Source organism: Aotus nancymaae, unplaced genomic scaffold, assembly GCF_030222135.1.
Source record: "Aotus nancymaae isolate 86718 unplaced genomic scaffold, 86718_ANA_hifiasm-v0.15.2.pri h1tg000006l, whole genome shotgun sequence".
Taxonomy (NCBI): Eukaryota; Metazoa; Chordata; class Mammalia; order Primates; family Aotidae; genus Aotus; species Aotus nancymaae.
The window spans coordinates 2034293-2049964 of record NW_026988417.1 but is presented as its reverse complement, the minus strand read 5'-3'; the positions used below and the strand labels follow the sequence as shown (position 1 = coordinate 2049964).

General features: G+C 48.6%; 1 protein-coding gene and 1 non-coding gene across 4 annotated transcripts in view; both read right to left on the bottom strand.

Annotated features, from left to right (window-relative positions):
* Positions 1 to 15672, bottom strand: part of NSD2 (nuclear receptor binding SET domain protein 2) — a 109751-nt gene that overhangs the window by 4452 nt on the left and 89627 nt on the right. For all 3 annotated transcript variants that reach the window (XM_021666985.2, XM_021666986.2, XM_064365279.1), the window contains 3 exons: positions 2550 to 2691; positions 2154 to 2260; positions 885 to 1089 (listed from right to left, as the gene is read on the bottom strand). In XM_021666985.2, the coding sequence (XP_021522660.1) occupies positions 885 to 1089; positions 2154 to 2260; positions 2550 to 2691 (454 nt within the window). The remainder of the gene's footprint in view (positions 1 to 884; positions 1090 to 2153; positions 2261 to 2549; positions 2692 to 15672) is intronic.
* LOC135272141 (small Cajal body-specific RNA 23) lies at positions 2794 to 2918 on the bottom strand. Its single transcript, XR_010340235.1, has one exon. It is a non-coding gene; the product is annotated as a small Cajal body-specific RNA 23 (non-coding RNA).

The window sequence follows — 15672 nt, the reverse complement described above, 5'->3', positions numbered from 1 at the left end:
TTTAGTAGAGATGGGGTTTCACCATGTTGGCCAGGCTGGTCTTGAACTCCTGACTTCAGGTGATCCGCCCGCCTCAGCCTCCCAAGGTGCTGGGATTACAGGCGTGAGCCACCGTGCCCGGCCTCTTTTAGGTTTGTTGTTCTGGATAAGGGCCTTTTAATTTTTCTTCTGCGATTACAGTCATGAGCCCCATGGCGACACCTGGGTCAGCAACACACTGCCAGACTGTAACAGAGACGGGTGCACCCTCAGGGTGGGGGCACCTCAGGGTGTGAGCACCTCAGGGTGTGGCCGTGACGTCTGTGGAGCACCAGTCCTCGCACAACCCGTTTCTCAGACTGTCTCGTCACCAAGTCGCACGAGACGCTACTGTTTTCCCACTGACACCCGTCATCTCTGAAAAGCCTGGTGCTGGGAGGTGGAGCCCACTGCACTTCCCCTCAGAGCCAAATCTGCAGCTCCTTCATCAACCAGCAGACCCTTCTGGCGCACAGTGCCATCTCTGGGGATAACCTGCCCTAAGCATCCCGGACGGGGACTCTGGGCCCCACCATTCCCAGTGTGGTGCACCCAGGCCAGGCCCTCCTGGGCTGCCAGGGAGATGCAGGTGCCAGGCTGCTGCAGTGGCCCTTCTCCTGGGAAGGGCTTTGTTCCCAGGGCCGCCTCCTTCCTGGCCGCCCCGCCCCGCAGCATGGATGAGGACCCCAATTCTGCAGCTGGGCCTCGGGCTGCCTGAACCCCTCCTGGAGGGGGCCTTTGCCATACGAGTGACTGATGCACCAGCACCCAGATGAGGCCTGGTCAGCAGGAAGAGCAGCAAGAGCCGCCATCAGGAGCCCAGCACACAGATACAGCCCCGAGCCGCCACGAGGCTGCACACCCACCGAAGGGCCGCTTGCCCAGGCCCAGGCAGGACAGGTGGTAGGCCTTGGTGCAGAACTTGCGGTCACACAGCACCAGCTGCCCGCCGTCGCCGCAGCGGAAGCACTCGTCCTCCGACTGCCTCCTCCCTTCCCCTCTGGCTCGGCGCCGCCTGCTTTTCTTCTTGGGCTTTTTGCCTTTTTCCTCTGAAGAAAGGGTCGTCGAGGTCTAGAGTCAAGAATTAAGCACAGGTCACTGGAAAACATGACACAGGCTGAAGCAAATAGGGCAGAAGAGCGACTCACGATCCAGGAGCTTCAGAGATCTCTGCGGGTGCCCTAACACTAAGCAGCGGGGAGAGGGGGACTGGCTTGCGCTCCCCAGACATCCTTAGACTCACTCAACCAAGCGTGAAAAAGCCAAACAAAGAATATGACTAGAGTGAGCTTTGTCAGAAGCCTGCAATGACGCATCTCAGCAGACACACAGCCCCAGGATCTGCTGATGGGACCCATGGGGCCAAGGAGGCCACCACGGGCAGAACAGCTCCCACTGCCTGCCACCGGGCTCTCCTCATTAGGAACCTCCACAGGAATGTGCGTACAGGCAGGCAGCAGTGGCCTGAGAGCATCAGCGATGTGGCTGAGGACAGACACCGGCTTAGGGCCAAGGGGGCACCATGCCAGGCTTTCAGGCCCAGATTCTATGCAGCACAGAGCAGGGGTGCTAGAGTGCCCCCCAAATCTGTCCTTCCTGGGAACTTGGAAGGTGACTGTATTTGGAAATAGGGTCACTGCCAATGTGATCTGTTTAGACGGGGTCAACACGGCAGCAGGCAGGCTCTGGGTCAACAGGACCGGTGACAAGAAGGGCACCTCAGCAGACGCGTTCACAGGAGAACGGTGGGGCAGGGCTGCCACAAGCCATGGAGCAGCGAGGGCTGCGGCCACCACCAGGAGCAGGACACATGCCTGGGAAGGAGCCTCTGGACGGTGCACAGCCTGCCCGCACCCTGATTTCAGACTTCTGGCCCCCAGAACTGCGAGACAGTGCGCTCCTGTTAAGCAACCTGTCTGTGGCGCACTGTTCTGGGAGCCTCAGGAAAACACTTCAGTGAGGAACTCTTAACAATTGGCCTTTGCTGAGAGGCACTGCCATGCCTGCCCACAGCAGGGACCTCCTTCCACCTGTCCCAGCAATAAGCCAGCTGGAGGAAGCGCGTATCTCCAGGGGTGTGACATATGTGAAATGGCAGCACAGAGCCTGGAGGAGGGACGGCGTGATGGCCTGACCTTTGGTCTATCCCCGAGGAATCCACTGCAATTGGAGGCTCCACACCGGCAGACTGTTTTTTCATTGCCCAAACAATCGAGGTTGTAGTTAAAAGTCAGCTCTGTCCCTGGGAGAAGAGAAGGTACACACCACATTGGAAACAACTACCTTTCTCTTGAAAGCTAATAGCATGTATTAGGTTCAACAAAAATACGCTATGATTCTCCTGTCTGTACTGGCTCAATCCCTGGCCTTTCCATTTTGCTTGGTAAAGGAGAGATTCAGATCAAATGTGGACTTCCACCTCAGCACCTACCTCCCTCAGAGCCTTTTCAGTCCAGCCCCACGCAGCTCATGGTGATGGCCACTCTGCCCCCACAGCCAGGAGCCCCACACAAGGTGCCCAGAACTTGTACCTGCCGGAATGTCACAGACAGCAAACAGGCCCACACGAGTGTCCCCGTTCACTGTCCACTTGAGGGTCTCACAGTTGGGCTGGCAGCTGTGATTCATAAATCGAGAGTAGTTTCCTTTGGGGCCAGCGTCAATTATACGGTCCTGTAAGGTCAAGCGATATATGAGGTCAAGTGTTATCACTCACGTGTTATTTTTAAAGGGAATTCTCACCATCATAAGGTACACTGAACAAGCTGTGTTCCTTGTCGTACTGAAAACCATGGTGTCCCATGTCCACTCAGACAGGACACCCCCAAACCAGTCCTGTTTCTCTTGCTCACAGAGGACAGGTCGGGACCACATGGAGAGGACCGAGCCTTCGTGAGCGCCAGGGAGGACAGGACCGGGAGCTGGAGCTCCCAGCATCCTCCATGACAGCAAACACGGGAACTAAAGCCTAGTGGCACTCAGGGACAAGACCAAGACTCACCCTGGCTGGGCACAGTGGCTCATCTGTAACCCCAGCACTGTGGGAGGCCGAGGTGGGCAGATCACCTGAGGTCAAGGATTAGAGACCAGAATGGCCAACATGGTGAAACCCCATCTCTACTAAAAATACAAAAAAAATTAGCTGGGCCTGGTGTTGGGCACCTGTAATCCCAGCTACTCGGGAGGCTGAGGCAGAGTTTACAGTGAGCCAAGATTGTGCCATTGCACTCCAGCCTGGGCAACAAGAGCAAAACTCCATCTCAAAAAAAGAGACTCACCTGGCTGGGCGCGGCGGCTCACTCCTGTAATACCAGCACTTTGAGAGGCCGAGGCGGGAGGATCACCAGGTCAGATTAAGACCAGTCTGGCCAATATGGTGAAACCCCATCTCTACTAAAAATACAAAAACTAGCTAGGCGTGGTGGCACGCACCTGTATTCCCAGCTACTCGGGAGGCGGAGGCAGAAAAATCCCTTGAATTCGGGAGGTGGAGGTTGCATTGAGCTGAGATTACGCCACTGCACTCCAGCCTGGCAACAGAGCGAGACTCCATTTAAAAAAAAAAACACCTCACCCAACTGAAAAACCAGCAAAGAATGCAAAGAAACAATTCGCAAGGAGTAAATCCAGACAGAAAAGCCTACAGGAAGACACTCAGATTCTCAAGCAGGTGGAGAAACGCAGATCAGAGTGACAGTGAGCTCTGACTCTGCACCCATGATGCTGACGTCACACCGGCTGAGATGAGGGGGTGGCTGCAGGGCTGGCAGGAAGGCTTTCAAGAGCACAATCTGACAAGAGCCGGGAAAATCACAAATGCAAGCACAGTGTGGCCGAGAACTAACCCAGTGAAATCCAGGTGACTGGAAGCCAAAGGCAGGAACCGGAGAGACCATCACCACTCAGCAGCAGCGGGGAGGCCAACAGCCCCGGCCTCCACCCGAGGAGCCGCCAGATGCACGGCACAACCGCGCGGGGGGGGCAATCAAAAGCCCACATAAAGCATAAAGTCACGTGTTCATGCAAAACCACGAGTGTGAATGGGGATAAACACGGACATGCAGACGGCCATAAGCTGTCTCATGGTCCCAGGAAGCAGCTTAGAGTCACTATTCAGACACCTGCCCACGCACTCAGCCCTGGTGCAATCTCCCAGGGTACCCCTGAGACTGCTGGGCCCCTGTCCCTTCTAAATACCCACCCAGGCCATCCCTTTAAAACCAGAAATGGTACCAGGATGTGGCTGTCTGCAAGGTGCCTTTCAAGATAATGCAATAATCAAGCCAGAGTGCCCCCCTCCAACACCTGCACAACACCCTTTAACACAGAAGTGGGGGTGCTTAACCGCCCTCTGCAGACGCTCTGTCATGGCACACTGAGCCAAGGTACGACGTGCATGTTGGCACGGACACCCACACTTCTGCAGGACACCGGGGAGCAGGACGGCACGGGGCACACACACAGGACAGCCCCAGCCTCTGATACCCGGCATCACCGTGTCTAACCGATTGTCCTCCCATTGCCAGCGGGCCTAATGCTGCTTCTGATCGGGCGAGTTTGCATCTGTGGGTGGCCCGCCATATCTTGGCCCTGTTTTATGTATCTTCTTAACTGATTTGCAGATGTCCCCTAGATATTCCGAACACAGGCCCCTGCCCTGTGTAACGATGTGTCAAATCATTCCTGTAGCTTCTCAGCTCCCACGGGACTCTTCCCTCCATGGTCTTTTCTCACAAAGCTGCCTCTGCTTTATGCAACCATTTTATCCTCTGCTTCATCCATTTTCGGTTTGCTGAGTAGCTGCACGCAGTTTTCCCCACCACACAGATTGTAAAATCCATCTTCCCACTCTCCTAGCTGTTCAATCCATCTGGAATTGACCTTTGTAAGTGCCGTGACCTTCACTGGTGGCTTCATCAGTGTGTGCCACGTGGGTTGCCCAGCCCTGGCCTTGGCCCCACTCCCGCAGGCCATCTGCCTGGGCTTGGGCCCCTCTAGTGTCACAGGAACGCCACAGTGAGCACTGTCACCCCCAGGACACTCCCACCCTTCCCACAGTAAGGCTTCAAGAGAAAGCACCGGCTAGACGTGCAGACTTTTCCTTCTATATGGACTTTGAAATTGCCTGTCCAGGTATATTTAAATGTTTTTGCTATTTTTATCACGCTTACAATGAGCTTGCACTGAGTAAGATTTCCACCCTCACAGCCTCTCCCTTCCTGGCAGGGACATCGCCTGTGCCACCACTTGTCCATGTCACCTCTCGTGTCCTGCAATGACACTGCCGAATTTTCCACAGAAGGCTGCTCCATTCACGCACACGCGTCAACGCACTTTGCGCCTCTGCATACGAGAGCCGGGAAAACCTGTGCACTGGCCTCTCTGTTGTCCCTACAGTTCACGAGGCCATCACCAAACCCAATGTCTCATTCTCCGGGAGACACCGTTCGCCTCTTGCTGCTCTGCTGTCTCTGGCCTGCCTGCATCACCCAGCACCTGCAGCCTTAGGAGGGACAGGAGCGGCATGAGTCCTGACTCGTTTCTAAACCGGCCACGAGTGTGTGGCCCACTGAGCATCAGCTGATGTCCTTTAGCAAGCTAAGCACAGTTGTAGTCCTGGTTTCCTGGGAAGTTTTCATCAGGAATACATTTGAATTTTCTCAAATGATTTTCTGGTGTTCATGAAAATGATCCTGGATTTGTTTTCCTCCTTTACTTACTGATGGGGCTGTTGAGCCCTCCTTATGCTCCTGGGGGAAATGCCACTTGGTCACAAGGGACTGCTCTCTGAGCTCTTCAGGTGCACCCTGCCGGCTGGTGCATGCCCTCAGAGGTCCCAGGCCCCCTGCTCCCACATTCACACACAGGTCCGTGGCCCGGCTCAGACCTCATGCCTCAGTATGTGTGTCTTTGAAAAATACATGGCGGTCAGGCACAGTGGCTCGTGCCTACAATCTCAGCACTTTGTGAGGCTGAGGCAGGTGGACTGTTTGAGGTTCGGAGATCGAGACCAGCCTGACCAACATGATGAAACCCTGTCTCTACCAAAAATACAAAAATTAGCCAAGCGTGGTGGCATGTGCCTGTAATCCCAGCTACTCGGAAGGCTGAGGCAGGAGAATCACTTGAACCTGGGAGGCGGAGGTTGCAGTGAGCTGAGATAGCACCACCGCACTCCAGCCTGGCAACAAAGTGAGACTCTGTCTCAAAAACAGAAAAAAATAAATAAAATAGATACATATATAGCACTGTTGTGGTATGTAAAAAGCGATTTACTTATTATTTTTTTTGAGACAGAGTCTCACTCCGTCGCCCAGGCTAGAGTGCAGTGGCGAGATCCCGGCTCACGGCAACCCTGCCTCCCGGGGGTTCAAGTGATTCTCCCGCCTCAGCCTCCCGAGTAGCTGGGACTACAGGCACATGCCACCAAGCACAGCTAATTTTTTGTATTTTTAGTAGAGACAGGGTTTCACCATGTTGGCCAGGATGGTCTCGATCTCCTGACCTCGTGATCCGCCCACTTCAGCCTCCCTAAATACTGGGACTACAGGGCTGAGCCACTATACCTGGCCAGTTTAGTTGTTATTTCTATTGTTTCTGTTTTCTAATTTCTAAGTCTCTGCTTGGTCTTTAAACGCTTCCTCCAGTTTATTCTGCCCTCCTTTCAGACAGTGCTGAATCCATGCTGACGGTGTGCCCAGGATCTCTGCCTTCAGCTAAGAGGCGAACTCACCGCCGGCTATGTTCATCGGCCTTTCTCCTGTGCCCTACGGGCCGCTGGGAAGGCCCTAAATTTAGGGTGCATCTCATCCCCAGTGGTGGCTCTGGTGTCAAAAAAGCCTTCTTCTGTATCACTGCAAGTGATGGGGCCTGAATTCTACCTTGTCTGAGAGCAACTCCTCTCTCCAACTTTACCTTGGCATACCTTTGCCCACAAATGTTTTTAAACTGAGACAGGGTCTCCCTATGGTGCTCAGGCTTGTCTCGAACTGCTGAGCTCAAGGAATCTGCCAGACTCAGCCTCCCTAAAGTGCTGAGATGATTGGCGTGAGCCACTGCGCCTGGCCTGCCCAGAATTTTATTTTTAACCTTCCAGAATTTCTTTGTTCCTTGCATGCTACAGAGGATTCGGTTTTATGACCCAATCTGGAAGTCTTTTAAGAAGCCAGTTAGCCATTTTCCTCCTTCCAGGTGTGCTGGGCAGTTAGAACATGTCCATCTGTCTGCTTTGTTTCTATGGGCTCTCGGCCTTTCACTGAGGCACGGGGACTGCTTGATTTCCTGCTGTTGGGGACTGTCCTCTCCCGCTGACAGCCCTTTATGTGACTCCTCAGCCTGCACAGCCGCGTGCAATGTCCCAGACACCCTTGTCCCTGCTTGTGCACACTGAAATCAGCCTAGACCCCCTCCCCTCAGGTGCCCGTAGAACCCAACTCTCGTCAGTAGCATGATCTTCATGCTCACCTTTGCTCCTGAACGCGCCTTGGCTTCCACTCCCACCTGGCTCAGCGGCTCTGGCTTGCTGGTGTTGGGGATGAACTTACCCTCCTTTCTCCCCGCTCCTCCCACTGCCCTTTCGGGTGGGGGAGACATTCTGAGTGTGTCACTCATTCTGGCACGCTCACACCAGCTGCTGCCACTGCCTAGCCTTTTGCTGGAGCTTCACCTGACTTCTGCTGACAGGCTGGAGCTCATCCCTTAGCAGTTGACTCAGGAAGGACCTGTTCCTTGAATTCTCTCTGCTCCAACCTGCATCTCTGTAGCTATGACAACCAGAGAACCACATGGCTGAACAGACAGCCCTGTCCTGGGCACTGGGTTCTGCTGTGAAGCACTTCCAGTTGGCCTTCTAGCTCCCCTTAGAAGCAATTCAGGGTTTTTTCGGCCTGGTTACCTACAGGATTCTTGCTTGCGTCCAATAATCCTATTTATGATGTCGCCCAATCTGACTCAGCTCCTCAACCATCCTCTCGCCTGCCTGAATGCACAATGTCTCTCGTCAGCAGGCCCCTGCCCAAGGCCTCTCTCTCATCCTTCTGTTCCTTCCTTCCTTCCTCCTCTCTCCCAGGTTCTTTCAGCTGCACTCTGCCGCTCCCCACATCCACCCTCGTGCCGTTCTTGTGCTTCCAACTCTCATGTGTTCCTAGAGGTTTAGGCTTGCTTAGAAAATAATTTTCTCTTTTCCTTGTTCTGCAAGTGCCCACTTTAGCTCTCCTTTCTGCCTGGCTATCTCTAATCCTCCTATTTAAAAAATCTGTCATGCATATTAGGGTATAACTTTTATCTGCTTGATGATAAAAGTTTTTCTAAGTGGCTTTTCTCCATCTATATGGAAGTTCCGCTGTTTTGGGTCAGAGTTTTGTTTGTTTTAGCAACAGAAACTGTTGCCCAGACTGGAGCACAATGGTACGTAACCTTGTCCCAGGCTGGTCTTAAACTCCAGGCTGGGCTCAAGCTGTCCTCCCAAAGTGCTGGGATTACAGGCACACGCCATTGTGCCTGGCTGGGGTTTTCTTACATAACCTTTTCATCATTCTCTGAACGAGGTGGATTTCTTGGAGCAGGTACTGGCTGGGTCCCAGGTCTGTCTCACTAGGTCTCCTCACCACATAACCCAAGTCTCTGTGGGCCCTCAGAGCCTCAGGTCCCTTTCTCTCTGCCTTCCAGAATGTTGCCTTCATTTTGGAAGGTGATCCTTTCAAAGATGCGTCATCTCTTCTTCCCAGGAACTCCCCAGTCCTTCTCTTCTCACTGCTCCCTTTAAACTCTCAGCTCTGCTGGAGTAGGCCCCAAGTGCTTGCTCTGGCTGCCAGGCCACACTCCCCACCTCTGCACTCCCTCTGCTCAGGTGACACTACAGGTCTCCAGTACTTTCCTCTGTTTGTTGGACTTTGAGTGAACGTGTGTTTGTCCCACAGTTTCAATGAAGATGTACTGTGTGCACATTTTTTGCTCTGGAAGTGAGCAGCCGCCATCTGCTACCAGCATCCTATGTATAGATTTGTTTGACTGTGAATCACATTCTCTTAGTCTTTTCTCTGAACACTACTTTTAGGACCGTTCCAAACTGTCAGATGTGCATCTATCTAGCTCTTCCTCTCCATGTGTCTGCTGTGTCCCCCCACCCCAACAACTACAACATTAAGGGTTCCTCCTTCGCCCTGGTGTGCAAGGCCTGTGGGAGTCTGTCCTTGCTGTTACTATCAATCTTAGTCTTAACTTACACACTTAAGCCACTTACATATATTGTGATTATTGAGATTTTGATTTTTTTAATCTGTGCTTTCTAATTACTGTTATTTCTCCTTCCCCCATCTTCCTCCCTCATGTTTTATTGAACTGACTTTTCTTCATTCCCCTTTTTACCCTTTAATGGTGTGGAAGTTACCTTCCACTTCTATTCATTTAGCAATTTCTCATGTAGATGTCACATGTATACTTGACAAAGTCTAAAGTTAATAAATCTCTTCCCTCCACCCTCATACAACAAGCAGCTCACCCTGGCTTCACCACACTCCTGATGCTCCCTGTGACCATCAGTATTCAATGCCTCCTCCTTTCCATCTTCCTTCTTCCTGCCAAGCAGTCATCATCATCCATCATAACTTGACACAACCTGACTTCTTTAGACATATCCACATACCCACAAACTTGTCTGTTCACCGTTACTTCTCGGATCTCACATTTAACTTCTGACATTCAATGTTCTTCTTCCTAAAATATCTCATTATTTCTTTCAGCTAAATTATATTGATAGTCAGCTGTCTTCATCTTTGTCTGAAGCCACAGATAAGCAGGGCAATGAATGCAAGGTCTAGGGTTATTTTCCCTGCTGTGTAATTCTTTTAATATGCTGCCAATTTGGTTTGCTAGTATAGATGCTCCACTTGAACCTGGCCCACTTTCTCTCCCAGATGGTATCAAAGAACTGAAATTTTCCCGATCACTCATCCTGACAATGAGACACCAGACTGACCACCTGCTGCCTGCTGACCAACTCTTGTTCCTTACTCCTCCCTAATTCCTGTTTTCCCACACATGGTTACAATGAAATGTCAGACCTCTCATCCAACCACCTGCTGCCTGTTGACCAACTCCTATATAACCACTTTACTTGGCTGGGAAGATGGATTTGAGACTGGTCTCCTGTCTGATGTCACCCACATTAAACCTTTCTTCTCTGGCAGTATTGGTTGTCTCAGTGATTGGCTTTCTCTGCAGCAAGCAAGCAGACCTAGGCTGAAACCTTGGTGTCTGGCAACACTCTTATGATGGGGCTATGTCCCAATAAACCCACTGTTAAGTTGGAAATATCTTAAGTTACAAATGCATTTAATATACCTAATCTACCCAACATCCTAGCTAGCCTGCCTACATTAAATGTGCTCAGAACCATTATACTGGCTTACAGTTGGGGGAAATCATCTAACACAAAGCCTATTTTATAATAAAATTTGAATTTCCCATGTAATTTACGGAACCCTGTACTGGAAGTGAAAAACAGAATGGTTGTATGGGTACAGTTTCCACTGAATGGGTATCATTCTCACACCATCGTAAAGTCAAAAACTTATAAGTCAACCCACCTTAAGTCAGGTGGTATTTTGTTGACTTTTGCATCTATGTTCATAAGGGATATTGGTCTATAGTTTTTCTTGTAGCACCCTTGTCTGGCTTTGGTAGCAGGGTGATGCTGGCCTCACAAAATGAGTTTGGAAATGTTACCTTCTCTTTTTTTGAAAGAGTTTGAGAAGGATTGTTATTAGTAAGTCTTTGGAAGAATTCACCAGTGAAGCCATCAGATCCAGGGCTTTTCTTTGCCAGGAGATTTTTTTTTTTTCTTGAGACAGAGTCTCACTTTGTCATCCAAGCTGGAGTGCAGTGGCACAATCTCAGCTCACTGCAACCTCCACCTCCCAGGTTCAAGAGATTCTCCTGCCTCAGCCTCTAGAGTAACTGGAATTAGGCACAAGCCACAACACCCAGCAAATTTTTCTGTTTCTAGTAGTGACGGGGTTTTACCACATTGGCCAGGCTGGTCTTGAACTCCTGACCTAAAGTGATCCACCCACCTCAGCCTCCCAAAGTGCCAAGATTACAGGCAAGAGCCACTGTATCCAGCCTGTTGGGAGATTTTTAATTACTGATTCAATCTCTATACTAGTTATAAGTCTCTTCAGATTTTCTATTTTTTCATGATTTGGTCTTGGTAGTTTGTGTTTCTAGGAATTTGCCTGTTTCGTCTCGGTTATTCAGTTTATTGGAGTGCAGCTGTTCACAGTACTCTCTCATAATCCTTTCTTATTTCTGTAGAAGCAGTAATAATGTCCTTACACACCCAGTTCTGATTTTAGTTATATGAGTCTTTTCTCTTTCTTTCCTAGTCCATCTAGTTAAAGGTTTGTCAATTTTATTGATCTTTTCAAAGAATCAACTTTTGCTTTCATCGATTTTCTCTAGTTTTCCAATTCTCTATATAGTTAAAATGTCCTAAATTGAATTTATAGAAGCTTAACTTCAATAACATAAAACCCTGCTCCTTTACAGCTCTATCTCCATCCTTTTCAATCACTGATGTCACAAAATTACATCTTTATATATTGAGTGCCCTAAAACGCAAGCTAGTAGTGCATGAGTAAAACTAGTAAGGCACGAGTAGCTTAAATTATATAGAAAACAAAATGTTAGAATTTACAAACTAAAATTATAATAGTATCAGCTTTTAGACTAGTAATTGGTTTTTAAATGTTATGTCTCTTAAATCATGTAGACAACAAATTAAAAAATGGAGTTATAAACCACTGTTAACAACAATACAAATTTTTATTTATTTATTTTTTATTATTTTTAAAAGACAGGGTTTCACCTTGTTGGTCAGGTTGGTCCCGAACTCCTGAACTCAGGTGATCCACCCGCCTTGGTCTCCTAAAGTGCTGGGATTACAGGTGTGAGCAACCACGCCCAGCCTATTATTATTATTATTACTATTATTTTTGAGACGGAGTTTCACTCTTGCTGCCCCGGCTAGAGTGCAATGGCGTGATCTCGCTCACTGCAACCTCCGCTTCCCAAGTTCAAGCGATTCTCCTGCCTCAGCCTTGCGAGTAGCTGGGATTACAGGTGTGTGCCACCACGCCCAGCTAATTTTTTGTACTTTTAGTAGAGACGGGGTTTCTCCATGTTGGTCAGGCTAGTCTCGAACTCCTGACCTCAGATGATCTGCCCAGCTCAGCCTCCCAAAGTGCTGGAATTAAAGGCATGAGCCACTGCGCCCGGCCAATATAAATTTTTATAACTGACCATGTATTTACTTTCATATAATGTCCTTTCATTTCAACCTACAAGGTTTCTCTTTAATACCTCTCTTGAGCATTGCTTGCAGGCCAGATCTACTGCTAAAAAAACTTCAGCTTTTGTTTACCTGGGAATGTCTTAATTTCTCCCTCATCTTTGAAAGACAGTTTTACTGCATATAAGAGTCTTGGTTAACAGGTTTTTTTTACTTTGAGCACTTTGAATATGTTGGCCCACTGTCTTCAAGCCTTCGAAATTCCTGATGAGAAATCTGCTGATAATCACTGAGGATCCCTTGTGATATGGTAAATCTGTGGGTAATCACTGAGGATCCCTTGTGATATGGTAAATCTGCGGATAATCACTGAGGATCCCTTGTGAGATGGTAAATCTGCGGGTAATCACTGAGGATCCCTTGTGAGATGGTAAATCTGCGGGTAATCACTGAGGATCCCTTGTGAGATGGTAAATCTGCGGGTAATCACTGAGGATCCCTTGTGAGATGGTAAATCTGCGGGTAATCACTGAGGATCCCTTGTGAGGTGGTAAATCTGCGGGTAATCACTGAGGATCCCTTGTGAGGTGGTAAATCTGCGGGTAATCACTGAGGATCCCTTGTGAGGTGGTAAATCTGCGGGTAATCACTGAGGATCCCTTGTGAGGTGGTAAATCTGCGGGTAATCACTGAGGATCCCTTGTGAGGTGGTAAATCTGCGGGTAATCACTGAGGATCCCTTGTGAGGTGGTAAATCTGCGGGTAATCACTGAGGATCCCTTGTGAGGTGGTAAATCTGCGGGTAATCACTGAGGATCCCTTGTGAGGTGGTAAATCTGCGGGTAATCACTGAGGATCCCTTGTGAGGTGGTAAATCTGCGGGTAATCACTGAGGATCCCTTGTGAGGTGGTAAATCTGCGGGTAATCACTGAGGATCCCTTGTGAGGTGGTAAATCTGCGGATAATCACTGAGGATCCCTTGTGAGGTGGTAAATCTGCGGGTAATCACTGAGGATCCCTTGTGAGGTGGTAAATCTGCGGATAATCACTGAGGATCCCTTGTGAGGTGGTAAATCTGCGGATAATCACTGAGGATCCCTTGTGAGGTGGTAAATCTGCGGATAATCACTGAGGATCCCTTGTGAGGTGGTAAATCTGCGGATAATCACTGAGGATCCCTTGTGAGGTGGTAAATCTGCGGATAATCACTGAGGATCCCTTGTGAGGTGGTAAATCTGCGGATAATCACTGAGGATCCCTTGTGAGGTGGTAAATCTGCGGGTAATCACTGAGGATCCCTTGTGAGGTGGTAAATCTGCGGATAATCACTGAGGATCCCTTGTGAGGTGGTAAATCTGCGGATAATCACTGAGGATCCCTTGTGAGGTGGTAAATCTGCGGATAATCACTGAGGATCCCTTGTGAGGTGGTAAATCTGCGGATAATCACTGAGGATCCCTTGTGAGGTGGTAAATCTGCGGGTAATCACTGAGGATCCCTTGTGAGGTGGTAAATCTGCGGATAATCACTGAGGATCCCTTGTGAGGTGGTAAATCTGCGGATAATCACTGAGGATCCCTTGTGAGGTGGTAAATCTGCGGATAATCACTGAGGATCCCTTGTGATGTGGTAAATCTGCGGATAATCACTGAGGATCCCTTGTGATGTGGTAAATCTGCTGATAATCACTGACGATCCCTTGTGATGTGGTAAATTTGCTGATAATCACTGAGGGTCCCTTGTGATGTGGTAAATTTGCTGATAATCACTGAGGGTCCCTTGTGATGTGGTAAATTTGCTGATAATCACTGACGATCCCTTGTGATGTGGTAAATTTGCTGATAATCACCGAGGGTCCCTTGTGATGTGGTAAATCTGCGGATAATCACTGAGGATCCCTTGTGATGTGGTAAATTTGCTGATAATCACTGACGATCCCTTGTGATGTGGTAAATTTGCTGATAATCACTGAGGGTCCCTTGTGATGTGGTAAATTTGCGGATAATCACTGAGGATCCCTTGTGATGTGGTAAATTTGCAGATAATCACTGACAATCCCTTGTGATAGGGTTTAGCTGTGTGTCCGCACCCAAATCTCATCTTGAACTGTAACCCCAGGTGTTAAGGGAAAGCCTGGTGATGAGTAACTGGATTATGGGATGGCTTCCTCCATGCTGTCGTGTGCTAGTGAGTGAGTTCTCTCAAGATCTGATGGTTTTATAAACGGCAGCTTTTCCTGGGCTCTCACACACTTGTCTACCCTGCTGCCATGTGCAAAGGTCCCCTGCGCCTTCACCATGACTGAAAGTTTCCTGAGGCCTCCCGTTATGTGAAACTGTGAGTCAATTAAACCTCCTTCCTTTATAAACTATCCAGTCTTGGGTAGTATCTTTATAGCAGTGTAAAAATAGACTAATAAACCTTGTATGTAGCAAGTAGCTTTTCTCTTGCTATTTTCAAGATTCTTTGTCTGGTTTTTGAAAGTTTGATTACAATGTGTCTCAATGTGGGTCTCTCTGAGTTCATCTTTTCTGGAGTTCGTTGAGCTTCTCAGATGTTTATATTCATGTGTTTCATCAAACTTGGGAAGTTGTCAGCTATTATTTTTTCAATAGTTGTCTCTGCCTCTTTCTCTCTTCACCTTCTGGGACTCCCAGAATAGATATGTTGGTCTGCTAGATGGTAGCCCACATGCCCCTAAGGCTCTGTTCACTTTTCTTCAATCTTTTTTTCTATTTCTCAAGCTCGACAATTCCTGTTTAAGTCTGTTTGTTTCTCTTTAGGTTTTCTATCTCTTCATTGATATTGTCATTTTGTTCATACATGATTTTCTTGACTTTCTGCAGGTTTTCCTTTAGTTTTCTGAGCACCTTTAAGACAGACAGATGTTTTAGAGTCTCTGTCTAGTACATCTGCCATCTGGCCTTTCTTTTAGGGACAGTTTCTGTTGATTTTGTTTTCCCTTTAAATGGGCCATATATTCCTGTCTCTTCGTAGGCCTTCTGTTTGTTTGTTTTTTTTTTTTTTTTGCTGAATACTGGACATGTATAATGTGGTAACTCTAGAAATTAGATTCTTCTTCCCCTTACGCTGGGTTTGCTGTTTTTGTTATTTTCATTTATTGTTTTTGTTTTCTTTTGATTGTTGTAGGCTGTTTCTGTGCAGAGGATCAACTCAAGATGTAAATTTAAGGTCTTTCCAGATCTTTCTTGAGCCTGTGCCTTTCCTTGTGCATGCACAGTCACTTTATAATTTTCTAAATTCTCTGATTTTCCCCGTAGTTATTTTCGAATGTCCCAGTCTTCTCATGTCTGGTTCCCAAAAAGGGAAAAACAGAAAAATGGAAGCAGGGAGCAATTGGTGC